Source organism: Condylura cristata, unplaced genomic scaffold (assembly GCF_000260355.1).
Source record: "Condylura cristata isolate star-nosed mole 26May11 unplaced genomic scaffold, ConCri1.0 scaffold00033, whole genome shotgun sequence".
Classification (NCBI taxonomy): domain Eukaryota; kingdom Metazoa; phylum Chordata; class Mammalia; order Eulipotyphla; family Talpidae; genus Condylura; species Condylura cristata.
In genome coordinates, this window is record NW_004567134.1 from 17,906,035 (window position 1) to 17,906,578 (window position 544).

Below are 544 nucleotides of genomic sequence, written 5' to 3' on the forward strand. Positions count from 1 at the left end.
GGAGCGCCTACCTGGAAAAGCCTCAGGATGTTGGCTACCATGATGGAGACCGAACTGCCCGAAGCCCCGATCACTCCGACCACTTTCTCGGGCTTGACGAACACGGGCGGCTCGCCGTTGGTGCAGCGCACGTCGGAGGTGTCCTTCTGGATGAGCGCCTGCACGAAAGTGAGCGACTGCTCGAGCGCGTAAGTGTCCCTGGAACAAGTGTCCAGGATCCGCGCGCCCAGCGTCACGTTGGGCAGCAGGCTGGGATCGCTGTTGATCTGGTCCAGGGCGTAGAGCATCGCCTCCAGCCTGTGGATCCCGTTCTCCCGCTTGATGTCGCCGCAGGGCACCCCGCTGGGCCCCTTGGCGTGCACCGGGAAGAGCCCCCCGAGGGTGACGTCCCCCTCGATCCGGATGGAGTGCGGGGCGTACATCTCCTGGCCGCGCGCCGCCGCCAGCGCGCACAGCAGCACCTCGAGCACGCAGCAGGAGGACTTCACCCAAGTCAGGGCGCGCAGCAGCCGCCCCAGCCGGACCATGCTGCTCGCGCGGCGGC

The 544-nt window shown here is 67.6% G+C and overlaps 1 protein-coding gene across 7 annotated transcripts in view; it reads right to left on the reverse strand.

Annotated features, from left to right (window-relative positions):
- GRM7 (glutamate receptor, metabotropic 7) overlaps window positions 1–538 on the reverse strand; it is a 464,393-nt gene extending 463,855 nt beyond the window's left edge. For 5 of the 7 annotated variants that reach the window (XR_001146008.1, XM_012732165.1, XM_012732164.1 and 2 more), the window contains exon 1: window positions 12–527. Coding sequence is in view for 6 of the 7 variants with exons in the window: in XM_012732165.1 (XP_012587619.1) it covers window positions 12–527 (516 nt within the window). In the remaining variant the exon portion in view is untranslated. Of the gene's footprint in view, window positions 1–11 lie in introns of all 7 variants that reach the window. The other 2 variants (XM_004692396.2, XM_004692395.2) reach the window with 1 other exon arrangement.
- Between the last annotated feature and the right edge of the window lie 6 nt (window positions 539–544).